At 38.9% G+C, this 25,253-nt stretch overlaps 3 protein-coding genes across 10 annotated transcripts in view; 2 read left to right on the top strand and 1 right to left on the bottom strand.

Annotated features, from left to right (window-relative positions):
* mbpb (myelin basic protein b) overlaps positions 1 to 7,435 on the top strand; it is a 40,178-nt gene extending 32,743 nt beyond the window's left edge. The window contains exon 5 of one of the 2 annotated variants that reach the window (XM_086154614.1): positions 6,884 to 7,435. In XM_086154614.1, coding sequence (XP_086010740.1) covers positions 6,884 to 7,182 — 299 coding nt within the window. In that variant the 3' untranslated portion in view covers positions 7,183 to 7,435. The remainder of the gene's footprint in view (positions 1 to 6,883) is intronic. The other variant, XM_086154615.1, reaches the window with a different exon arrangement.
* LOC147229271 (myelin basic protein-like) lies at positions 6,986 to 22,813 on the top strand. 5 transcript variants are annotated; one of them, XM_086154617.1, is made up of 7 exons: positions 6,986 to 7,435; positions 15,548 to 15,655; positions 15,778 to 15,804; positions 16,758 to 16,787; positions 18,006 to 18,089; positions 18,220 to 18,237; positions 21,397 to 22,813. In XM_086154617.1, the coding sequence occupies exons 1-6, from the start codon at positions 7,316 to 7,318 to the stop codon at positions 18,220 to 18,222; spliced, it is 372 nt and encodes a 123-aa protein (XP_086010743.1). In that variant the 5' UTR covers positions 6,986 to 7,315; the 3' UTR covers positions 18,223 to 18,237; positions 21,397 to 22,813. The 5 variants fall into 5 exon arrangements, with proteins under 5 accessions (XP_086010743.1, XP_086010742.1, XP_086010746.1 ...); XM_086154616.1 differs by lacking the exon at positions 18,220 to 18,237; XM_086154620.1 differs by lacking the exon at positions 16,758 to 16,787 and having other exon boundaries at positions 7,068 to 7,435; positions 18,015 to 18,089.
* Positions 18,005 to 25,253, bottom strand: part of LOC147229270 (zinc finger protein 236) — a 49,876-nt gene continuing 42,627 nt past the window's right edge. For all 3 annotated transcript variants that reach the window (XM_086154597.1, XM_086154595.1, XM_086154596.1), the window contains one exon: positions 18,005 to 24,766. In XM_086154597.1, the coding sequence (XP_086010723.1) occupies positions 24,645 to 24,766 (122 nt within the window). In that variant the 3' untranslated portion in view covers positions 18,005 to 24,644. The remainder of the gene's footprint in view (positions 24,767 to 25,253) is intronic.

Genomic DNA, 25,253 nt, shown 5'->3' with positions numbered 1-25,253 from the left:
CTCTCGCACTCTCCTTTCCTTGTCGCTGATCTTTCCCTTTCTTTAAGGTTTCTCTCTTGCGTATCCTGAAGTGAAACTGATGAAGTGGTCCTGTAACCCCTCCTTCGTGCTTTTTTTTTTATCTTCGTTTTTTTCCTTCACTCAAATGCATCTCTTATTATACAGGCGTGTTCATTTCCTTCTGCCACCAGCTTTTCATGATGACATTTGAAGTGGCTTCACAAAGCCGTAGTGCAGTGTGTCGTCTCTGTTCGTGCACCGCATTGTAACAGTTTGTGCAACGGTGCAGCCATGAGTTCAAGAGACCACGTCATCTGGTTTCGACCATCTGGCAGGACAATCACCGAGTGTGCGCGTGTTACAGGCAGCTGCGGCCGTAGCTCCGAGAGTCCACGGGGGAGGGAAGGATGGATCAACACGAAAGAAGCAAAGTGCTAGTCCAGCTAACACATCCCATATGTCTGACAAGATGAACTACAGCCTTTTTCACACTATGGGGAACAATCTACACTGCGGAAGTGCAGCTGTGGAAGAGTGTGTGTCATGTGTGTCGTTGATATAAAAACATCCCGAGGGAATGTAGATCGCCCGTCAATGATCCAAACACGTCATGTTTTTCCACTTGTCATTACTCATGTTAATTTGCTTGCTTTTTGCATATTTAATATATATTGGCCGTGTTGTCTGATTGATCCGTTGCACCCGATTTATTTTGGTAAGACCAGGCCGTCTGATAAAATCAGAGAGCCAGATCTTTCATTTGTGTTCCTGCTTTATTTTCAGATTTGATGTCAAAAGATTGGGGTCCTTTTTTCATAAAAGAAAAGTAATCAAAAAGCCTACGGTAGTATTATATAATTAACCAAATATGAACGTTTTTTTTAATCTGATCAAAATCCAAATATGCTGGCCAGGCATTAAAAATATTATAAAATGGTGCAAATAATATTTATGCAATTATCACATTTCTCCTTTTAGCCTACATTTATAGCACTTTCTGGATTTGACAGAACCATTTATATTAAGTTGAAACATCAGGCAAAACTAGTAAAACAATATACAATATTACTCTGCTTGCAGTCTGATTCATATTGGCTCACATGCTCTTGAGCATGTCTGATATATATATATATATATATATATATATATTTTTTTTAATTTCTTGATATAATTAAAAGCCACATGTGAATGCTTGATGAATCGGTGCCTTCAAGAGAGAAAGTCCTATGGATCAGGATTGTTTACCTATTGGATCAGACCCCACACACTCCATAATCCAGGTTTCTTATAACAACTCAATATTAACCCTAATCATCTACCTTGAATGATGTCTTAGTGCAACAAACGGCAGGTCATTGGAAATGATTAAATATTGCGATAGTTGGTTTGCAATGGGTTATCCTTGTGGACTTTCAAACTTTACCTAAAAGGCCTCATGAATAATTACAAAACAGCAGTTAATCACGAAATGACAGAGTTTGTCTGTTGCACTAGTTTAGGAGTGTAATGGTACTTTTACCTTCCCATCTTATGAAGGTGTTATTAAAATTGCTCACTTGTAAATGTAGATCCTCATTTTTTAAAGCCGTCACTGTGTTGCAGCAGTTATTGTTATTAAAAAAAATTAAGGTTTTCCAGATGCCTTTCAGAAAGTCTAAACTTGCAGTTTCATCAGATAACTTAAGTTTTTAGCACATCTGTATTAAAAATCTTCCTACTTATGATGAGATTAACCAAGATTCCTATCTCTGCCACTGTCAGCAGGGTCTTGAGCATGGCAATCCATCTTCGACTACAAAATGATGCTGTCCCGTAGTTTAGGCCCGTTGGAGCAGAGGCAAAGTTTTGTGTGTAATATGGATTGACTGCCTAGTCCTTGTGTATTTAATTGATATTACTGCTGAAAAAAACAGACATTAGGAACAGAATGTTTTTTTTTTTTTTTTTTGGTAGATGATTATTTTCACATTCTCGAAAATGACTCATGAAGTGTTTGCAGTTTTGATTCCAAAAATCTTTGCCGTAACATTTTTTTTGGGTTGTAACTCATAGATGCTTGACAGAGAGAAGTTTCTCTGACAGTCACGATGACGGATTTCTTGTGCATTCACATTTTCTATCCTTGTCTGTGATACTTTGACAACTGCAGCGAATGCCTGCGAGCTTCATCGTTGCTTCAAGGTTAATATTTTTTGAAGTCAAATACACTGAATCATGCCCCCCCCCCCCTCCCAGATTTAAAAAGATGCTCAGAGTAAAGGTCAAGGGTGTATAAATGGGCTATTAAATCTCAACTTGAATTTCATTACGGAGAACTTTATGTAAAATGCATTTCTTCCCTTTTAACCACGGCGGTGCCGTTTTAAAAATGGTTGATCATCACGGGTCAAGGGTCAAGGGTCAGCGACATGGCCTGAGTTAGCATAAGAGTGTGGTTCTGCTGAAGGTCTTATCTTGTCCAGAAAAAATCTCCAGAGGGCCCCAGTCCTGAATGTCATTTGGGTTTTCAGAGACAGAGAGGGTCTCTTTTCTCCAGGCTGGTGGGTGCTTCAGATCTACCATGAATGCAGAGGCAAAATGGTTTTCGCCTCTGGGTAGGAGGTTGGTCTGGAGCCACATAGCTTTGAGTGTTTTTTCAGAAGCATACTTTCCGTTCTTCAGTCCCACCACAATCCTTGTTGTTCTCCCCGATGCGAGGCTCCGCATCCTCTTCACAACAACGATTGGTGGAAAATAAGGAGATTCAAGCCCACCCCCTGCATACCTTTGTCCTTCTTAATCTCTCTCCTTTTGTTCAACGCTGAATTTGTCTGTTGAATAGATCAGAAGAATACTTTCCCTGACTTCCACCGCATCCCACCAGAGAAAGGGAAGGGTGCCGGTAACTGTTAAAGGCCAAATCATCAAGGCCGAATATCATCTGAATTATCCGAGACAAATGCACGCCTAAGACGTCTTCGCGAGAGTCTTGGAGCTTTTATGTTGAGTTAATCATGCAAATGTTGAAGGCTAGTTGTTGAAGGCTGGTTTCCCTCAGACGTTAATTATGTCTGTAACTTGCTAAAATCTCTTTCCAATGAGTCCAGCACCCCTGGCACCAGTGAAAGCGGGTCTCAATCAATAATCCAAGTCTTAGCTGCAGACACTGACCTTGGCTTTCCCTCGCGGGTAGCTCTTAGACTTGATGCTGCTGCATCATAAATATTCAGGTGTGAGAAACACTCACTGTGGAATTCAACACATGAATACATCCAGTATTTATTTATAGAGCTCACAAAGTCAAGCTGATATTCTCAGTAGGTCTTCGGTGGTAATGGCTTCCATTCCTTGATAATTGGCCCTGAGTTTTGTTTACATGTGTCATCATGTCCACATGTATGTTTATGTGCATGTAACCAATATGTCTTGCTATCCAACTGGCCTCCTTACATGACACAAAAAGCCAACAGCCATTGACAGAAACACTGCTTTAAGATAGTATGATCAACTTATCTGCATCCATCCTTAAAAAGTTTATTTAAGGACTTACAGTGGCCGGGAATTTAAAGCCTCCGGATTCATATGAGCTGCATCCGTCTCCCAATCACATAGAAAACAATTAAGAAAAGATTAGACTTGGTTTTCGAGGTGAGCAGCAGAGACAATCCAAGCGAGTTAGGAATTGGCCGCTTACGCCGAGGGTCTTATTCAGCCTCTGCTTGGAGCTCATTGATTGTCTGGCTCGGGCAGTCACTTTTAAACGAAAGGAATGATTGAGCCGTGAAGGAAACAAGTCAGTGTTTAATTTACTATAATTTGGACATCAAGCCTCAGCCTAAATAAAAGGTAAGCAAACTAATGTGGTTTAAAAGACCTACCTCTGTATCACTGTTGTCCTGCTCGAATTACAGACAGCATAAAACAGCTGAAGACTATAAAACAGTTAACCAGACATGGGATTGCTTTTAAATATAGGGGATCTAAGTTGTTTTCTTTGCAACAATTAACGTCAACGTCTCGTCTTGCCGGCATCATTACACAACCTGCACCCATGTCTGTAAACTCGAGACTATAATTGGTATCATCGTTGGTCCTTCCCTAAAGCCGCTGATTTATTTTGCTGTATAATTAATTGTATATACTCCGAACAAACAGGCAATTATAAAACCCCTATAAAAGTTTCATGCATCTTTAATGGAAAACAATCGATCATAATAGCAAGTGGCAATTAAGTGATCGTGACCGGAAACTGAACAATATTTATTTTGCAAGGAATACCATCGACATTCATAAATGTCTTTTAAAGTAAATGATAGTTTATGCTAGAAGCGGCATTCTCGTCACTAAATGTATATATCTTATAGATACATTTTTAAGAAGAATGATCTGCATTTAAGTTGAGGCTTGAGCTAGTGCTACGACCAAAATTTCTGTCAAAATTGCAAAGGCTAGAGAGTATATATAGATTAACCAGAAATGTCAGTGGTCGGTCCGGTAATTGGTGTGTAATCTGTACTGATGAAAAATTCATTCACTCTGTGCCAACAAATGCATTTTTTTTTTTCCCCAGTTTGAGGGATGATGTGAAAGCTCCTGAATTAGTGCTCTAAATGTTCACAGAGAAAACCAAGGGAGCTGCTCATCAGCAGCTTTGTGTTTTTTGGGAGCGCCATTGTTCATAAAATAAATGGAGCTAAACATAATGTTGATCGAAGTCGACCGATGGGAAAGTCACAGGAGGTTATTAGCCTCAGATGAGTGTTGCAGGAGGCTAACTGATTTCCTGACAAAAACTATTTCCCTTTTTGCTGGATACAAATGCATTTTAGTTCAGAGATGATGTGTGCTGGATAACCAAGTAGTAAAATGGCCATTAGATTGCAGGTGGACTGTCACTGTGTTCCAACTCTTGCTTTTCCATTAATTAGTAATTCCCATTAAAAGTGCTATTTGGAAAGCATCAGTAGTACAATTTAAAATGGTCAACTTTTACATGATATGCTTGAGCATTTGATAAAAACTCTTTAAAACTTCAGCATCAAAATATATTCAATCATGTGCTGTTTGAACAATAACATTTTAACACTTTTGTTGATGAAATCTGTATCCTGGTATCAATAAGTGATGCTGCCCTGGTGCCCACAAATTCATTAATGTATTTCACATTTAAAATATTAATTTCCAAAATGTGAAGGTCCAACATTGGCCTCGAGGATGTTAATATAACTCTGACACTTTTGCTTTGAAGGACACACTCTCACTGGAAAATAAGTGAGAAGCACACAGACACCGCCAGCCTCTGAATCATGTTCCTTTGTATCTTTACTTTGTTTCAGTGCGTCGTATTGGTTTCCTCCGCCTAGTCTTTCTTTCCCATTACACATTCAATCCCTCAGCCAGCACAGCATTTTATTGTGAGAAAAAGAAGAAAAAAAAATGTTTCACAAGGTACTTATTTCTGGTATAGGAGAAAATTTGATGCTAGAAATTCCTAGTCATCTTCAGGATCTCCCAGCAGAGTGTGTTGGAATATTTTCGAGAAAATTCAATATGTGTTGAAACTGGGTGACTGGTGATACTGCAGTCTAGTTCATTTTGTCGCTTTGACTTTTAATCAGTTATTTCAGCATTATAATTTTCCAAATCATACTGGGATGATATAGCATGACAATAGCATACATGATAGCAGCTCCTCTAGATTCGTGCCTCAAGTCAAGATTTTGCTTGACGCATTGATGGATTTTCAGTGTTCCCACTAGGATTGTAATTGCCAGATGCAGGGGCTGTTTCATCACGTGATGATTTAAAAAGTTTTATTGTTCGGGAATTGCAATTTGTCAGAGATGACAAGAAAATATTGTATTTGGGTAAACATAGAATGAAAAAAAATAATTTTGCAGCCCATTAAGAGGTGTTCTCGCCATCAGTTCCCTAATATCGTCTTTGACACGCAGCACGCTGTTCTTCCCAAATGTGATAAATCACAGCAGAGCACACGCAAGGGGATTTTATATCTTGACGGATGATTTTGTTTCACAACAATTCCATCCGCATCAGCAGTGCGATACATTTCTTGATAGCTTTCACAACCACCGCCCTGCATCCTCATAGCTCTGGGATCCCAAATCAGATAAGTGTCGCCATGCCTTGGCTTAGAAATTCATACTTATAGGAGTTATTTTAGTGACACGGGGCCCTTTGTTTGTCTTTGATAGCTATGCAGACTTCACAACGGGCCACTGTTCCAGCCAATATTAGCATACAGATTCTCTGGTGTAGTGCTACACCATTTTGCCCGATACAGTGTTTATATTGTTTTGTGACAAGAATGCACTGGATGTCCTCTGCTGTGGGAGCTGGCTGGCATAGCTGTCAAAGTGGACGTTAAGGGAACACTTTCATTTCCATCTCATTGGAAGTAATGTAGCTGAAGAGAAAAAATGACAATGTGAGGCGATGGAACCAATTGTTACAAAGTTTCTGCAGCCTCAGTGAGGCGGGCGGATATTCGGGGTAATTTAACGAGAAAACGATCTACGTCCGTGTTAAATAAAAGTCCTAATGTAATATAATAAGGAAAGTGTTCCGTTATAACCATTCTGCACCGAGTTCCGGTCGATTAGGCAAAAATCTGTGAGCGCGCCCGCCGTGTTATTGCTCTGGCCTCGGAAAGGTGTGAAAATGAGATCTGGGACTCTGAAATCAGAGATAAAGACAAAGGCGTCGTAGTCTCTGGTCTCCAAATGATGCTCAGGTGAAGATCGCTGCCGTTCAGATTTAAAAAGTTAGCTCTGCCGCGGCAGGAAGGTCACCAGCCAGTCAAAGGGATCTATTGTACTCCTGCAGTTTACTGTGTGCCATCCAGGCCCGAACCCATGCATGACCTCTGTTGTTTCTGAAACAGGAATGGGTGAGACAGATGCGAACCAGAACAATGGCTGCATCTCGGAGAAGCCGGCGGTGACTGACTCCACGGGCGCTGAGGGCCCCCGCCAGCCCTGGACCCAGGCCAACATTGCTGACCCTGACGCCGCCACGCCACGCCCCCACCTGGCCCGCCTCTTCTCCCGAGATGCCCCGGGCAGAGAGGACAACACCTTCAAAGACCGACCCTCCGAATCGGACGAGCTGCAGACCATCCAGGAGCACAGCGGAGCCGCTTCAGAGTGCGGGTCGGAAACACCGGAACAGGACCTAGACTAGGCTCGCTTTTTTTTTCCTTCCCTCTCCTCTCTCTTTTCTCGTTTCACCCTTCTTTCCTTCGGTCTCTCATTTAAGAGAGAGACAAGAAGCCCACATTTCACGACTTTACCGCCAATCCCTACAACTACCAACCATGGCATCCGCAAGCAGCTCTGCACAGGCCGCCTTCGGGCTGGGCCGGAGGAAGAAGAACCCCGGCCTCCTGGATCAGATTGGGAAATTCTTTGGAGGGGACAAGAAGAGGAAGAGCAAGGTGAGGAAGCACAGAGTCGAAATACAAACTCGACTCCTTTCAAGCGTCTAATTCTCAGCCAGAACCACTTTTTACTTCAAATACTTTAACAGACCTTGAGCTTCTTTCCAAAACATTCGCTTTGAATCTCAGTCGAGTTTCAGTGTTAGTCGAAAATTCTAATCTGACATCGTCTTATTAACCGATTATGTATTGACAGTGGATAATATGTTGGTTGGGGTTTGTTTTTTTTCTAGTTTTTCATTCCAAAAATTGCTTGTGATTTTGACTCGTTCATGGACACCATTATATATTGTCTTTTTCTTTTATGTGAACGGTACTGATTTGGTAGCATCGTTACGTTTCGTTGAATATACATGTTGTAGGTGTGATATCGTCAAAAGTGAATTGTGAGATTGTTCTGTTGCTGGCAGGTTGTTTATTGGAATATTTGTCGGACTGGAATAACAAACAACCTGCCGTCTATCAGTTTGGTACCTAGACGGTGACGATATGAAATATGGGTATTTTACGTTTGTATCATCAAGATGAATTATGGCTCCATTTCTACATTTTTGTTTCTCTCTGTTCAGTTTCTTTGATGTTGAGATAATTTTAATATCTGTGAGCCAGGGACAGGAGGTACTTTGTCACTATACTGTGCTCGGCACAAACGTAATGATGATGCTATGGTATGTATGATCAAAGAGAAATAATTGCGCACGTGTTATATTCGAATCGGTGTAAAATCTTATCTGCTGTTAACGGAACAGGTTCTGGCAGAAAAAGGATTTTTCTGCATTTTTCAGCCTGCATTGCTTTCTGGTGACCCCGCACTCCAGATCGTGTTCTCAGGATACCAGAGTTTTTCTGCGTCGCTGACCTCGATAACTTTCCTTTCCCAAATTCTGCTCTCGGTCAGGCCCACTTTGTAAATCTCTGCTGCCGTAAACGTTAATAATTCTTCCAGTGTGTATATTTACTGCGGGCTGGCGTCCAGGTCCACGGGTAATGGACTGCCTGGCATTGCCACAGCTATCAACAGACTCCCAACACGCCTCGATCCAGGTTTTTTTGTCGGTGACTTACGCGCTCAGTGATGCCCCCTTGAGGTGTTGAAATGTGATTTCAATTAAATGAGGGGGATTGGCCAGACTTGCAGAAGTCCTGGAAGCGCTACTGTAATTCTCTAAAGCCCAAAGCAAATTTCTACTCGGAGAGAGGTTTTTTTTTTAATTTTCCGTGTGTAGCTTCCAGTTTAATCGTGTATCTCATATTATGGTACCTGCAAAAGAGAATACGTTGAACTAAGCTGACTATTTTCAATAAGTAATACCGAGCTATGGTTTATCGAGCTAACCAATCAGATACCTTTGCACATTGATAACAAAGAAATAACCAAACAGTTTAAAATATGCATGCCCCTGAGCCTTATAGAAATTACGAAAATGTGCCAAGTAAGATACCCAGAATGAGGGTGATTTACTCGCATATCCGCCACAGATCGATGCTCGAATCTATCTGCCTCGAAACTGTTTGGCTTTGGTGGAAAAAAAAATAAAAGAGTCTCTCAGTACTCTAGGAAAATGTCAACAGAACAAATTGCAACGTTCCATTTACCTAGAGGCAAGTCGATGCAGTATTTGTGGGCTTTTCTTATTAAGTATGCCATGGAATTGTAAATGATCTCTATACTGATGATAATTTCACAGAAAGAAAATGCACAAATTTATATTTATTACTCACCAAGGGTTTGCCTTTACATCTCAAGTCAATTGCAGACAGGTTCGCCCCACCTCAGTTGCCTCTAGTGAAAAACAACCAGCACTTTCTGCTTCCAACACTTTGTTTCCATAAAGAAATGACTATCAATTCTGCCTTCTGTTTGTAAAGATTGTCCTCGGACACTTTTATTGAAAAACAGACTTTATGGCTTTAGTAGAAGTGGGTTTTTTCTTCTTGCTTTTTTGGGTGGGTTCTTCAACAGGAACGCTCATTCAGTCCTGATCAATTGTTTTAATATTTGGCAGGAGCGAAGCATTTTTCCAGACTTAGTATTCTTGTACTGCTTGTCTTACTTACAAAATGTTTTACCTGAGCCTGGATATCTGCTGTGAGAGGATATTAGTTATTTCTTCATTTCAGAGATAGCACCAAAGATAACCTTGAACATTGACTAGCCGCAGGAGATTCGCATTCAATTGCAAAGAAATTTTACTATTATTATTATTGTTATTATTATGGCTTTTTAACAAAAAAAAAAAACAGCAGGAGAGATTTGGAGTTAGAATAACAAAACAATTAGTCCAATGGCAGTGAGAATCGGTCACATGATGCAGGGTGGTGGTGTTTAATCATGTTAATAAAATCTGCTCACAGTTACAACCAAAATTTGTTTGAGACTGAACTCTAACCCCAGTGTCTTGACGATGGAGGGAGAGTTCCTCCCTCACATCAGTTTGCTCACCTCAGGTTCATATGTACTTTGACCCCTGTTAGTTTGCTGAAAGCAGTAGTGGATATCTACTCAGCTGCCGTCTTGTCACACCTCCCGCTTCGCAGTCAATACCTGTATCTTATGCCGTTACCTGCTTCTAACCTGACCCTGTACTCATCCTCAATAATTGCTTGATTAAAACTCTTAAACAACACCTCACTTTGTTTTTGCTTTTATGCGTGTCGATCATCATGTCTTTCTTTGGTAACTCCTCTGCTGAGCTACAGGTAAGGAATAAAATGCCTTGACTAAGTCCCTTTGTTAAGTATTTGTTGTTGTTTTTTTTAAATGGATCGGTTTATTTACTTCAGAGCTATATCTAAAAGGATCAATCCTCTAGCAAAAGTTGAAGGTAGAAAATAAATAGTTCTGAAATAAATACAGCACAATATAGCACTCAATAAAAAAAGTGAAAACATTTCACCATTGCTTTCACTCCACTTCTATATCCTGTCTTTGGACTGAGGGCTGAAGGTGTGTAGGTTTATCAGCAATCAAAATCTCAAATTCGATCTCTAAATAATCAATGTCAGCGCTTGGTCGATCAGTCATACGGAGTGCAATATTTCACCGCAAACTTATCTGGAAGTTTTAATGGAGAAGCTGCTTACTTTTCACGGGATAGTGGCAGGTAGAAAAAGGACAGTTTGATTTGTTTCTCTTGGCCTCAGATTAAATTGCAGGAAAGAGAAAAACCCCTGCGGTGGCTAATCGGAGACAATCAGCTTCGACGGACGGGAAGGCATCTCATTTGAATACGGAACATTTCACACAACCTCATTAAACAAAGTACTTCTAACTACTTTTTTGTTTGTGTTTTTCATTTTGTTATTTATTCAGAAACAGCTGCCCAAAGTTAAGTTGAATTCGCCACAATTGCACCATTTGATCAGATCTCGCCAAGGCTGGTTTTCCTGCACAATGCAACAAAAAAATTGTAAAATTATACAATGTTTCTCTGGCAAAATGTCATTCAAGATCGCAATTTTATTTAACATTAAAAATAATTAAACTATGGATTTTATCAAAATAATTTTTTCCAACATTCAATATATTCAATTGCAGTAAAAAGGATATTCTATACTCAAAAGTTGAGTCTAATTATAACTCCTTGCTCCTTCCTAAACAAATCTGAGGTTTTTAGCAGCTGAATGTGGCTGCAGAGATTGCGATTCAGAGGCGTTGCTGTTGTACATCAGCCTCCTGACAGCGACATGAAAACAATCTAACCAAGAGAAAATAACACAATTATTCTAACTGTTAGTCGCTCCCTTTCAAGCTGTGCAGCAGAAAACCTCGCTGTGATTTATGGTAATAGCTTTCAGTGTGAAGTGTTTAAAAAAAAAAAAATGGACTGAGAGCTTAGCTGTTGACCTTTATTTTTAATTAAAGAACCAGGTTCTGATGAAACTGATTTTGCTGCGATGAAGAGTTAAATTATTAGCATCATTTGTGATCACATGGATTCTTAACCAGGATGTTTAATACGGTTTTACATAATATCACTTTGTCCCACATCTCAAACCTACGTGTACTTTGGCTGGCATTGCAACTCACTCTCAGTAACAATCCTTGCTTGAAGCCTCAGCACGTCCTGTTGCCAGGAGCTTGAATGCAAAGCTGGCATTGCTTGAATCTGAAGTGCATCCTCCAATATAGTTCACTATGCTATGAAATTTGTCATTTGAGGATTAAAATTAATTAATCTCAATTTAATGCTTCAGAGCCAGCTGATAAAATCCTTATCCCTGACCGTTTAAACATACCTTTTAATCTGACATTGAGAATATTCGTAGTGACTGTGTACATTTAAGAATGGAAATGGAAAGTGATAGAATTTTAATTATTAGAATATAATCCTTTTTTTTTAATGCATATTATTATGTTTCTCATCTTATTTGAAATGAATACCAAGCTAAGCTACTGACTGCTTGGCCAATACCTTTCTGTGTAACATTCCAGATTGAAATCATTGGAAAATATTGCTGCCTCTGACATAAACACATTTTCTTCATGTTACAATCTAAAAATAAGTCACAAGTGTGACTTGACCTTTCGGAAACAATTACTTTCTCAACATTCATCAACACACACTCACACACACACATATATATAAAGCAACAACCAGCAGGTAGGCAGTCCATCAACAGGAAGACCATTACAGGTGTCAGTGTGGATCCCTTTCTATCCATGTGAGTGTGTGCGTGTGTGTGTGTGTGTGTGTGTGTGTGTGTGTGTGTGTGTGTGTGCGCATGTGTGCGTACAACACGGTTGAGTAGTTTTCCTGAGATACAGCAAAGAAGAGGTGAAAACAGGCACCATCTGAATATCATCATTGTTTACCAGAAGACCTTTAATTGCACAATATTTGGATGAGAGTCCAGTTTTACCAGCCAAGACTGGAAAGCAGCTGTTGACTGACTGACTGTCATTTGAATATTCTTTAGTTATCTTCAAAATATCTTTCATACCCATTGATGTCTGATTGGGTCTGCCTTCATCCGTCTGGCATTCTTTTGTGTCGACATTTATTTTTGAAAGAGGCAAAATAAAAGGGAAAAGCAGACATGCACATATTCACATCAAAGCTGCACAGCGCAGGGATTCGAAATTGGGAAGGCGCTTGCAGAATCCACACGCCATCATTTGATCTTCTATTTGTGCTACCATCCCGCTCTTTCCTACTTTCACCAAACAAAGGTGCTCCAGGAGCCACCACCACTCGGCACTCCGCCTTTCATTTTCTGCCAGCTCCTTTTTTTGTGGATACAGGAACTGATGCAGGGAAAGGAAACAGAAAGAAAAACAAAAAAAACAAAACAAAACACACACTTCTCCCAAAGGCGTCACTGTCAAAGTGATGGGGACGCCTCGCAGGGGAATAATATGTGCTGACGTCACCAGAATAGAGGGATTTACGTCCATCCTGGAACAATATCAGTGCAAATATTCATATAACCCCATTCAGAGACTATTTCTTACATCACAGGATGCACTTCAGCATGGGGACATGTCCTTTTCACAGCATTTGTCCACCAAATGTTTGTATTTCATATCAATATTTCTTAGAAAATGAATATACAAATGAGCAGTTTTGGAGAAAAGCAATCAATATATTAAAACTGCAAATCTGAAATGTGTTATTCAGGGGGACATATTAAAGAAAACACTTTTTTACTTATTCGTGTCGATTTGAGGCCTTATTTAAGTTACGTCATACAAGTGTTTCATCACTCTATTGTTGACTGTATCATGGCTAATTTGAAGGCTCTGTATTCAGATTTTACACTTTTAGTAAATTTAAGGGTTATGATTACAAATTAATTCATGATTAATGATTTTTTTTTTTGTTTGCTGGGTCTTTAGTATGAGGTAATGGATGTTAACATCCCACCTCAAAAACATCCTCCAAATATCACACTGAGAATTTACAATTAAATGAATGGTGTCACAAAGGATAAATAAGATAAAATTATCTGAACATCATAAGTATAATGCGCATGTTCGGGATCTCATTCTTTTTTTTTAAGCCGCTGGTTGTCACTGGTGTAAAGTTTGACAAATTGTGCTCATTAATATCACCACCTCAGTAATTGTTCAGTAACAATTTGTTATTTCATCACCGCGCCAGTCTTATCCACACTTAAGTGTGTATTCTTTTTGACACGCTTTGTTTAAAGTAAAATTTGAAGGAGTTGCGGATAATCAATCACCTTTATTGAGATGGTCTTAGGGGAGAAATGGACTGAGGTCTTCAAGTGTTTATTGTTCCACATAAAAATCTACTTTTTAAATGACCTGCAGCCGGAGAGTTTTGGAGGTTTTTATGTGAGGTTTAATGAGGTGGGCTATCTTTTTAGCAGCTTGAGGAGAGTGTTTTCACAGAGAATAGAAGTTTATCTCTTGAAAAGCTTGAATGACAGCATTTGCAAGCATCAGAGAAGGTGGTGAAAGACAAATTCAAATTCAATGCTGCTCAGCGATTCATATATTACTCGTCAAGACAGAAGGCTCTCATCAAAAAGTGACTTAATGAAGCAAAGTCCTGGCATTATCACTGAAAAGGTGATAATATTTCAATATATCACATCAGAACAACCTGGCAATATTCTTAATAATTCACATTATTCGTCAAGTGGCTGCAAGTTTGTCACTCTCAACATTTACAACTTTATCATTGCCTCCTGGTTTTGTTACACAAAGTTGACACTTTTGTTCAACACAAATCGGCCTTCAGTATATGACTGCTATTTTTTTCCTCCTGGCCTTGTCTACTAAAGGAAAATATCCAAGACAACTATAAAAACTGCTATATGATGATTATATTGTACCTCTACTTCTATTTTAATAGCATCTGAAAGAAAAGTAATTTACATTTTTGATTGCTAACCTTCTTGTTGGCTCTTGCTTATTCAATTTTGCAAACATTTGAATGGAAACCAAATAAGTATGTAAATTCATTAATGTTACAGTGATTCAGACAGTGAGTGTGTGAGCCACGCACACACACGTAGACACACACACACAAACAAACAAACACACGTATGGTATCTGATTTGGGCCAGCGTAAATCTTTCAGGTCTCAGAAAAGACAGGATATAGTGTATTGATGTGAAACTGTGGAATAGCGCGTGTGAGATGGGAGAAAAATGGCCTCATCTATCAACCCACTCGGTCCACATCATGAAAAGATGATGGTGGCGGTCGTCCTTCGCAGCCCTGAGGAAGTATCGGATGAAAGATAACACAGTGAAGAAACACTGTTTGGACGATTTGCGGTTCTAACTAAACCAACTTTGTTATTAAGTTGTGGTAATCTAAGTTTTACTGTGACTGTATTCTGGGGGTTCCCTATGGTTAGCGAATTTGCGATTGATTGTATTCTTAAGAACTTTTCTATAACAGACGGTAATGATGGAGGTGTAAAGTTTGTGTCTGCGCTTGAAGACATTGTTTCTTAATCAATATCGTCATTTTACAAAAGGTGATCTGATGTGAGTGATGCAACAAGTCAGCTGACCTCCACTAAACAGAATATATGAAAAGGTGATTATCATCTCATCTAAAGATCAATCAAAAATCCTGTTCAGATATTTGAATTACATTAACATTTTACATCACTGTAATAGGCAAAACTAAAAAAGATTGAGTTGAGTTTTACCAGAAAATCGCATACATACATATTTAAGTATAAGTATACCTTCACTAATTCAAAGCCAGTGTTTTTCTGAAGCAGGATTTGACTTATCTTTGCTGGCCTTTCTGTGAACGATGAAATATTGAAGTGAACATGAGCTTTTTCAGGTAGGTCACCTATTTACACAGTTGCTATGGAAACTTGGAAAGCCATGAAATAACTGCAAATCGACCGGCAAGTAGAATCATAGTTTAGATCTTAGTTTTTATAGTGTTTTTAGTCACAGATCATCAGGTAGGTTTGGCGAAAACAGAGAGCAATTGATTTAAGTGTTGCCTAATTTAATAATTTTAGGGCTAATTTTTACATATTTTTTTTTTGTTATAATCAAGATTAGATAAACAAATAGTTGATGTTTTTTTTTTTTGTAATAATTGCAGCTAATAAATAGCTTGCCAAGTAAATTAACCTGCATGTTCTTATTTCCCTTTCTTTTCAGGGCTCTTTCCGCGGCGCTCTCTCCCCTGCCCCCCAGAAGGCCTCTGCCACCTCCCCACGTGGCAAGCGTGGTGCAGAGAACGCCGTGGTCCACTTCTTCCGCACGATCGTGAGTGAAGGAAACGCATCTTTCAAACAGATTCGGAGACGGTGTACTTTGTTGATCTCTTTGTCTGGTCTTTTACCACCTCTGTCTGACTACTATACTCTCTGACATTAACCCTTCCTCAGGTGTCCCCTGCCCCTCCCAAGTCTAGGGTGAGTCAGTGTCTTGTAAAATTCACAATTTCTACTTAAACAATAAATAGAATATAAAAAGACTATTAATTCACGATGGAGTCGGAATTTTTACAATCCATTTAGTTCAGAATGTTTTTGAAGCAGAAAGAAACAGTCATAGTTTTCAAAAGAATGTTGACACCATATTAAAAAATAGTTGCTGTTTATAATAAAAAAATGCAATACGTAAAACAAACTTATTATTACTTTATGTATTTTATATTTCAAGGAATTAATTATTTTGTTAGTTCTACGTTGAATTTAGTTTACAAAATAATGTGGTCATTTCATCTTAAAAATATCCAATAAAAAAAACATTTAGTTGTTGTTTGTGATTAAAAATGACAATATGTAAAACCAAACTTATTCTTTGGATATTTCATAATGTGATCAATTCATTCCTGATCCAAAAATGTACCCCTTTTATTCAGTTTGGATTGCCTTGGCAACCAACCTTAGGCGTTTAATCGCCGTCAGGGGGATTGAATCATTTTGTTGAAAGTAATTACATTTTATAAAATGTCAAAAAAGTTGGACACGATAACGGTTAATAAGTGGCTGATTTTCCTCTGGCATTCATCACTTTGAGGATTCCTGATTAAAGATGAATTCATTATAATTAAATAAATAGTGTGTTTTTTTTTTTTTTTTTTAAATATCCTAGATGTGGTTTCTGTCCTTTTGTCTTTGCCTCTGTATCTGGACTCTTTTCAACCTGTGCCCTTGCCTTCCCTCTCCCTACAAACTTGCCCCATTTCCTCCCCTGTTCCTGCCCCCCCCCCCGTGAACAACTCCCCTCCGGATGGACCCTCCTACCCGCCTCTTCTCCTTCCCAACCTGCCATCTTTTGCGCTGAGTAAGACACGCCTTTCTCTTTGCACCCCCTCCCCTTTTACTATCTGTCCCTGTCTTTCATTTCCCTACATGTCCAGTGGAGAGGACTAGCCGCCAAGATAGGCCTGGTAGGTGATTTGAGAAGTAGAAAAAAAAAAAAAAACACAAAGGCATCGTGGCTAATTTAACCCGGGGATGTGAGGGGAAGGGCATCCTCCTCTGGTTTCCAGCACGAGGCCTCTGCCCCGATTCCATTTAGTCTCCATAAAGCATCGAAGCTGCTATCATCTGACCATACATCATTGGTAATATCTTTATCTCCCTTTGACGGAACTCTATGTTAAAGCACCGACACACCCCCCCCCAATTTTATAGCTTCTCAGTCTGACATATTCATAGCATGCAGAACAATACGGGTTTTATTTTGCTCTTGATTATCCTCGCTTCAACTCGACGATACCTCTGTGGGCGCTTGAAGTGACGCCGCCTGCAGCTTCATTTGACAACATTATCGCCGCATAATTCAAGATCCTCATGCGTGTGTGTGGGTACGGTTGTCTGATCGGAATCATTCAGCTACAGGGAGTAATTTAAGGTGTGGGGTTAAAATAGCTGGGAGACAGGGGACGATACACAATTTATCGAAGCTTAAATAGGTGGTTTCAAAATATGGGATTCAGTAATTTTACCGTGTCCTCAAGTACTATTTGAGCAGATGTCTCCGGAAGCTGGATGGGAGCTACAAAAGGTTTCTCATTTAGATCTTGGGAATGATAAAGTAAACACATTTTTTTTCCGAGCTGAATGCATGAGGCTATTTTAATATACCGTACTTTGGGAAGTTGAATGAAAAGGATGCTGATTCACAACAGAAAATAAACGCTCCACAGAGCAATAATTGATGGTTTGCTGCTGCATTCAACCATTTGCGCGTTCACGAAACACCATTCAAGTTTTCAGAGGGTCAAAAGCAAAACTTGTGGAAATAAAAAAAGAAAAAAGATTATCAGTGGTGGTCTTGTTTCAAATCAAACAGTGTTGCCTTGCAGCATTTCCAAATCATGCATAATTCACAAGTCATAAAAATGCTCACATGAAATCTTTACCAGGAATAGAAACCATTTACACTGTTAAGTGAAGGGAAGTTTGTATTTCACTGCAATCAATCTCTTATTTTTCCAACATCAGCATGCTGATTCATTCCTCAGTATATTCTCTGACTCTTTCATCCCCTTTCACTGAATTAAAAATGTATCCGGTCATTGAAAAAAAGGTCACACTGATCAAATTACAATGTCTAGATACTCTAGGAGTCCTTTTTTAACACTCTTTTCTCAAACCTCCAGGGTGACCAGAAGTCACAGTCTGCCAAAGCCAAAAAGGCCAGTGGAGGAGACGGAAAAGGCTCCCTGACTAGAATCTTCAAAATGGTAAAAACAGCATGATCTTTCTGAATTTATTACCCAAAAGTCTCTATTCTCTCTCTGGAAAACATAGTAACACCAAAAAATTCAACAGAACTATGGTTAAAATGTTTGCCCTTCTTGTTTCCTCCTTCAGTGAGGTATCATCTGCAGAGTGAGTAACTGATTCCACAGTCAAGAAACACTTGAATTTAACTTATTCTCATATTTTGTCAATACTGATGTGCTTTAAAGGCATCCTAATCTCATCGCTAGCATCGCGGCACAATAATACACGGCTTTTCTAGATAAGACCAATTGCAACGTACACCTGAAGCTTCACGCTGGTGCCGATACAATCATACCTGGGATGGTAAATCAAGGATCCAGAGATGCAATAATTAACTTGAACCCATTTGAATAAAAGTACTGGCGCTTGTGCTAAATGTATAATATAACATTATTATGCAATGTTACCACTCGTGCTATGGAGAGTACTAGAGGTTCATTAAATTCACAGCTTAGCTAAAAATACCTGCCACGATAGGATAAGATAAGATGAGATAAGATCTTAGCCAGCGGCTCTTAGCCAGCAGATAAGATCTTATCTTAACCTGTCTTACCGAGCAGCTTGTGCACCATTTATGCTGAGCCACTATTCTGAATAAGGAAACCAGGACTGCCATTTCCCGAGCAGACATTCAAAAGAGTTTCATGAATCATTTTCTACATTCTAATCAACTTAAGAGTTGATGAGACAATGAAGATATTTATACCCTTCTTAACTACATTGGGTCAAATTACTCTTGTCCTTATTCCTTTTTCTTCAGATTACTATGTAAGCACTGCTTCTCATGAAAAAAGTACTTTTAGCGAAACAGTGAATGTCAACATTACATTTATTCTTACTTTTTTCAGACGGATGTTATAAATGCGTATTCAAATAGCACAGGGATGGGAAATTACCTTTTCCACACACATTACAAGATACTCGGGCTTTTTCGACCACGGATGTTCTGGGGGTTCACTTCGGCCACGAGCCTGAAAGTGATTTACTCACTTGTGCTGATGATGTTGCCAAAGTTATTTTTACACACAATTACCAATGAAACCAAAGAATGTTAAGCGAAGCGAGAGAAACAAAAGTAGCACTTATATTAATCTAAATGATCTTCCTTGTGATCAGTTTTACCATTGAGGACTTTATAAGGTTTTGATGAAGAATTCGATGATAGTGTCCCGTCATGTTTCAATATAATCTTGATTTTTTTCCCCACTGGCTCCATATCTGAAATGAATGTAGCTGAATTGTAGAGAGCATTGGAGAACACAATGAGAGGCGTACATGCCCTTGGTTTGACATTAACTATCCTATGAAGTTGTGTTATTTGTGTGTGTGTGTGTAGCTGTGACTCACTAAATCTGCCTATTTACCTTTGGATTCATGCCAACCCCAGAAGGTTGCATGATGAAGAGGAAGATCAAGCAAGTCAAAGTAGACCACAGACCCCCACGCAAATCTCCGGTCAGGTGACCCGTGACATTCCTGAAGTTGCTCACAGCTCCTTACGCCTTGTCTACAAGGTTTCCATGAGTCACAAGTTTCTTTAGGGTTAAGTCTCTCTTCAGAGCTTAAGATCCTCACAGTAAGAACTGGAGAAGAGCCTGCAATGGGAAGCAAAGTGTCTAAGAAATTTTCCAAGTCCATTTGCAATGAAAAGTTTTATTAGCAAGTCTATTGTCAAAACTCTGATCTCCAAAACTGTGATTATTTGGTTGAGAGCAAATCTGATTACCTCCTTTCGATCTGCCTTAAAAAAAAGCTTAGAGAAAGGGGATGTTAGATCTGCTTGGAGCCCAACTCAGGGGTTTTCAGAGTTTCAAGACATCAAGTTTGACGCTACTGTTCCACCAACTTTTTAAATGAATTACCTTATTAGAGTCATTACAATCCATGGTAGAGTGCCCTTTATTCAAGGACTTCACTTTCCAACCGATGGAGAAGCTCCTGATGTGTTGTGTGTCAGTCAAAGGAGTAATCTTATCATGCTCCGCCACTTTTTCTCTTAGGTTTCACAAAGCTACTCCAGCTGTACCTCAGATAAGATCATTCAGATATTACCGATGCTGAAGCGAGGAACAAATTTCCCCGGAGCTGCCGCGCCCACAGTGGCTTGTCAGTAATCTGCAAGACAATAAACAGCTTTCGGGATGACAAATATATGGATACTCGTTTCATATTTTTCTCCAACAGCTAATTGGCATTGACCATATTGTGACAGTCATTTCCATTTTCAGAGGCCTGGGTGTTAAATCCATATGGAAATGAGCCTGAAGCCATACCAGCCTTTAATATCCATTTCAAATGTTGCTTTATTAAATTTCTACTTTCAATTTCAGTTTGTCTTCTCATTGTGAGAGATCCATTTTTTTGACAGATAATAAATTAGAACAAAAGCTCAGTTCCCAATGAGTTCATTCTCATATGAAGTTATATTATTACATTATGGATGATCTCTTTCAGAAATCCATAAAGATTTGTCTCATTTGTATAATCTCTCAGCCTCTCAAAGTCCCTCTCTTCCTGTCATTGATCCAAGTGAAAGAACAGGGAGGAAAAGTGCAAGAGTCTCACTCACTGCAAATTGATTTTGAGCCAAACTCATCAAAACTCTTCACAGATGAATTTTCATAACTGTGCACATAATAATAGTAGGATAACGCCATTTATGAGCTTACATGTGAACAACAAATTAGTTAATCCAGAATATTCCCTAATTTTGTAATACCATGATCAAATTTAATGTCTGGAAATTATGAAATCATGTCTTGTTATTTTGGTTATGTATATTCGTCTTTATAGCTGTATCATTGGTATTCATTGGCTTTCTTCACTAAACATCACTGCACTGCAGACACTGAAGACGCCCACGAGCAAACTAACATGCTTATTTCCTACATTAAAGGACACAGGAGATACTATAATGTTGAGGCTTGGTCATTTCAAATTATTTATTACATATTGCTAATTACTATAAGCAATATACATACAGATTTATGAAAGAACAGGTGAAATGCTTTTGAGATGTCTCACTGAAAATGACAATTTAATTTTTTTTTTTTTTTTTTTTTAAATGGCCATCATCAGTGTCAGAAGTGGTTTCCTTCAATGCCTCATTCAGGAACGTTTTGTGTGGAAGATGATGTCTTTTCATCGCACACAAAAGAAAATGACCGATAGGCCGGACAAATGCATCAGTGTAGTCCTTTAATGCAGGCGCTGACTGAGAGGGTTTATATCACTGTCTTCTCACTAAATGCGTCTCTCACACAGGGAAGCAGGAGTGCCTCACCAGCCAAACGCTGAAGTCCCTCTCTGCAACCCCTTTCAACAGCACGAGGGCAGAAGTTCAAGATAAAAAAAAGGGACTAGTGTGAGGGAAAAGAGGACGAAAAGGAGGAAACGTCATCATGCTTTAACCTCATACCCCCTCCACCTTTGATAACACTAATTCTCTTCCTTTATAACCCACCCCCACCTTCCCACCTGCTGACAGATAGCCACACAATCTGTTGCCCATTCCCCCCGCATGCGTTGTGCTGAGTCCGTGTAGTTATCATCGGTGTGACCCACTTGCTGAAATTGATCCCAAAGTCACTCACACGTGCAGCCTGAATGACCTCTTACCCCCAATGTGGCTCTCTACTCTGTACTTTTTTTTTGGTATGTGTCTTCAACATTTTTATCTAACACAGGATGACTGAACTGAAGCAGACCCAGAGCTAGGAGAGATAGGGCCGGTGCAAGTCCGACTGACTTGACCGTCATTGCCACTCATTGATTGAACGAAAAGACTGGGACAATTCGGTTCGGGAAGAGAGGTTTTTTGTTCTGTCCGACTGTCTGCGTCACTTCCTCGGACTTTCTCTTTGCACCTAAGCCCCCACCAGTTCTTAGTATTGTTTTGTGACAGCATTAACCAATAATGAGAGTCACTTTGGTCAGATGATTTTTCTCCCCGTGTCTTGCCTGTTGTTAAGTGTCCTGTCAAAAAACTGATATTGATCTGTGTTTTGTTGTTTAGGCCTAAGGCTGCTTCAAATCAGATACTATTTTTAACAACCTTAGTTGAGGTCCTTTAATTTTCACAACGTCAACTGTGAGTTTCTAATATTTCATTTCTTTTTTAGCCCTTGAGATAACGGCACCCAATAAACCATCTTTCCTTAAGCTTCAATAAAATCTTTTCTTGTGCCATTTTGAAAGCTACCAGAATCTGATGTGTTACATCTGCATGATGTCAGATCGTCTCTCAATGCATTGGTCTCTTACCTTTTACCTCTCCTCACAACTACCTAAGCAAAGTGCTGTTTCCATCCTGTGTATGACTCAAACACAAAAACACAATTTCAAAAAGGTGCTCTTTGACTGACTTGGTTATGATATACAATTTGGTGTTTGTTGATATTTACCAGTAAAATAACAAATAAAAAAAAAAAACAACAATGAAGAGCTCTGTACTAGCACTTGTGCTGTTATAAGATCCACATGTGTTAAAAGCCAGGCATGTCTAGCAACCATTCATCTCTTTTTTGTGTATGCATGAGCCTTTTAAGTGCTGTGTTTTGTTCCTCTCTGAGTAGATCTTGTGAACGAATGTAAAGACCCTTTCCATTCTTGTATGTTTATTAAACATGGCCAGCCACTTAACGAAGAATAAAAATGAATAAAAACGATAAAGCCAACTCTACATGTTGTGTAATGTGTGTTATGTGTCCAATACATTCTGTAGTGAATAGAGCAGGTGTTACTGGGTCAGGTCATAGCAGCAACAAAACAAAAAAAAAAATATGGCACAGCCTATGTGACAAACTGGGAAATCATGACTCATTGAGCCATTACTAGTCCCGCTGAGCTTTCCGAGCCATTCATGAGCACAATTCCGGTTTATAAATAACGGGAGAATGCATTTTCATGTAATATAACTGGAGTACATTAAAAATTCAAAAGGACAGGTGGAGGAGGCAATGAAAAGACCAATATCAGCCCAATGACCCATCTCATAATCATCGCAAACTAGCCATAGAGTGAGCAATGGACATGTTTTCTTGCTATTTGAGGAGAACAAAACAAAATATAAATAAGTAAAAAGATATCAAATTTTATGACAAAAGCACCTGTCCATTGAGATTCTGTTTGACTGTTGTGTTGTTGTTTGAGGCATCATATAACTTTGCAAAGTGACGGTCTGCGACATTTGGGTTTGATTCATGTCTCTGCTGTATGATTGATTGAATTTATGCGGTTTGAGTTTTCCCGCATTCTTAAAGATTATTTTAAGAATGCGGGATAATCTTGTTTTTTTGTTGTTTTTTTTTTAATCAATGTTGGGTTCTCCAGCTTCATTCCAATGACCAAATTATGCAGATATTAAAGAAAGGCTGTAAACAACTATTAACCCTATAGGTGCGAATAACAGAGTGAACTGTTCTATGTATTTATCTGAACCCAGTGAGCCACTGGTATCCAGGGTACCTCACAGGGTTGGGCATCCCTGCATTGCCCAACCAGACCCTGAGTGCAGGATATACAGTAAAGCTAATGAATGAATGAAATCCTGCTTTTGACTTGTATGCAGAATTTTTCATGAATTCAAATAATTTCAAGAATTTTAAGGCTGTGGCAAAATAGTTAAAACAATTGAAAGCCAAAGTAATACAACCTTAACATCATAGGAAAAAATAAAGGATTTTAATTATTAAAAAATTACTTTAATCTTCTTAATTTACTGACAATAGAAAATACAAAAGCAAAAAAACTGCTTGTCTGTACATTGGCTTTGCTTAATAACGCAACAATTTTCAAAAATCCATGTCATGTTATGGCAATAGATCTGAAGGTATCTATGGTCACTATTTACAAAATGAACTACAGTCCACACAAAAGTATGGTGTTGCAACTGTTGCTGATATAATGACATGGTCAGTCAAAACCTCACAGAGCTTTTAAACCATAACCATTTTGATATTCAATACAAATTACATACAAGTGCTGTACAACCAAATTACAAATTACATTTCAGTTCATTTCATTCTGCGAAGAAATATGTACAGTATAAATACATAAAAAAACAAGTCATTAAGTAAACAATGAAAAAAATATTTTGCTGTGACACAGCTGACAATGAAGCTGTGACAGCTCAGTTTGCCGAAGCTTCACATTCATCCCCAAGAGTGGACCAACGATGCTAAGACAAAATGGTCATCCCTATGGGATCCTTTTAGCAGAGGGTATCTTCCTTCTTTTCTATCGGTACTCCTCTGACTGGAACATTCTCTGAGATGCCTTTGTTACTTGAGCAAACTTTCTCCAGAGGTTCTCAATTTGACGCGATCAGACAGCAGCAAAACAGATTCAAGTCAACCAGCCAATATCAGGGACGCAGCCTCCCTGACTTTGTAGCAAATTTGGAAAAACAGCGGAAGACTGCTCTGACAGCAAAAGCCCTGGATCTTGAACCTTTTTTATGTAAGTCAATCAATGCACAGTGTAGTGCTTTTTTGTGTCTTGTATGGTGTTTATCAGGGAAAAACATTGTGCCAGTCTCCTGAAGACTCAGGGACCACTTCCAGATCAAGATCAGGTGTCACCTCTACCTGGCGGGCGGCTTCGTCTTGACTCAGGGACACTTCCTGTATCTGACCTTCAGGGAGAAAAGAAAAGAACAAAGATTATATATTTACATTATACATATTATATTTATATATAGCAATGCTTTGCTGTATAGACATGTCCAAGTTAGCAGTGCCTTTCAGACAAAAGAGATTGGTCTACACAAATAATGTTCCCCTCATACCCATTCAAAATTAGTTTCAATATATTCCACCATTCTTGGTGATTCCTCTGCAAAAGAATTGATTTTTATTAAAACAAAAATTCACAGTGAGATGGATAAGGAACATACACATTTGAAGTTATAAACATGGCATGATACCGGTTTCATATTACATTTAACTGAGTCAAATGGGCATGAGTTAATAAATTAATACAAGTTTTCTACTGTTACAGGCTACATGCTGAATTATGTAAATGTCATTTCAATTGAGTTTTTTATTATACTGAACTGAATGTTTGAACACATTTTAATTCACATTCTATGTACATTAATGCACATGGGTTTGGGTCCAAAC

Source organism: Fistularia commersonii, chromosome 11 (assembly GCF_037954325.1).
Source record: "Fistularia commersonii isolate RoL2024-O1a breed Wild chromosome 11, RoL_Fcom_v1.0, whole genome shotgun sequence".
Lineage (NCBI taxonomy): Eukaryota > Metazoa > Chordata > Actinopteri > Syngnathiformes > Fistulariidae > Fistularia > Fistularia commersonii.
This window is presented reverse-complemented; position numbering and strand designations above follow the sequence as displayed.

What these genes read in the sequence shown, in the direction of transcription:
- LOC147229271 (XM_086154616.1), top strand. Translation starts at nt 7,316, where the DNA reads ATGGCATCCGCAAGCAGCTCTGCACAGGCCGCCTTCGGGCTGGGCCGG. An exon ending in ACAAGAAGAGGAAGAGCAAG is followed by an intron (nt 7,436 to 15,547) that starts GTGAGGAAGCAC and finishes CTTTCTTTTCAG; the next exon opens with GGCTCTTTCCGCGGCGCTCT. An exon ending in TGACTAGAATCTTCAAAATG is followed by an intron (nt 18,090 to 21,396) that starts GTAAAAACAGCA and finishes TCTCTCACACAG; the next exon opens with GGAAGCAGGAGTGCCTCACC.